Here is a 676-nt window from a genome sequence, read left to right as displayed (position 1 = left end):
CCACCCGCTTTAGGGGGGGCTCCCTGCTGATGCCATCCCGGCCCGCAGGAACTTCATGCGCGATGCCGAGGCCATCGCCTGCAGCCGGCGCATGAACAGCCTGACCCTGAACCGGCACACGGAGATCCTGGAGATCCTGGAGATCCCGCAGCTCATGGACACCTGCGTCCGGAACGGCTACTACGAGGAGGCGCTGGAGCTCACGGCCTACGTGCGCAGGCTGGAGAGGAAGCACAGCAATATCCCCGTTATCCAGGTGAGCCTGCGCTGCCTGTGCCCCGTGACTGAACGCCGTGTTATCCCACCCTGTGATGCAGGTGACCCCCGCGCTGCCCCGTGCCTGTACCTGACTGAAGGCTCTGTGTTCCCCAGGGCATCGTGGAGGAGGTGCGCCAGTCGGCGCAGCTGATGCTGAACCAGCTGATCCAGCAGCTGCGCACCAACATCCCGCTGCCCGCCTGCCTGCGCGTCATCGGCTTCCTGCGCCGCATGGACGTGCTCACCGAGGCCGAGCTGCGCGTCAAGTTCCTGCAGGCACGGGACACCTGGCTGCGCTCCATGCAGGCCTCCATCCCCGACCACGACCCCTACGTGCACATCACCAAGACCATCGAGGCCTGCCGCGTGCACCTGTTCGACATCGTCACCCAGTACCGCGCCCTCTTCTCGGACGAGG

General features: G+C 66.0%; 2 protein-coding genes across 2 annotated transcripts in view; one reads left to right on the top strand and one right to left on the bottom strand.

Moving 5' to 3' along the window:
* The window catches only part of NIP7 (nucleolar pre-rRNA processing protein NIP7), a 2,075-nt gene extending 2,039 nt beyond the window's left edge, over positions 1 to 36 (bottom strand). The window contains exon 1 of the mRNA XM_005424842.2: positions 28 to 36. Within this exon, the coding sequence (XP_005424899.2) occupies positions 28 to 36 (9 nt within the window). The remainder of the gene's footprint in view (positions 1 to 27) is intronic.
* A 1-nt stretch (position 37) lies between these two features.
* The window catches only part of COG8 (component of oligomeric golgi complex 8), a gene marked incomplete at both ends in the record, with an annotated part of 2,395 nt that continues 1,756 nt past the window's right edge, over positions 38 to 676 (top strand). The window contains 2 exon segments of the mRNA XM_031060142.1: positions 38 to 256; positions 373 to 676. The exon segment at positions 373 to 676 is cut by the window's right edge and continues 9 nt beyond it. Coding sequence (XP_030916002.1) covers positions 38 to 256; positions 373 to 676 — 523 coding nt within the window.

Source organism: Geospiza fortis, unplaced genomic scaffold (assembly GCF_000277835.1).
Source record: "Geospiza fortis unplaced genomic scaffold, GeoFor_1.0 scaffold102, whole genome shotgun sequence".
Lineage (NCBI taxonomy): Eukaryota > Metazoa > Chordata > Aves > Passeriformes > Thraupidae > Geospiza > Geospiza fortis.
Note: the sequence above shows the minus strand (reverse complement) of the source record. Positions and strands in the feature narration are given on the sequence as shown.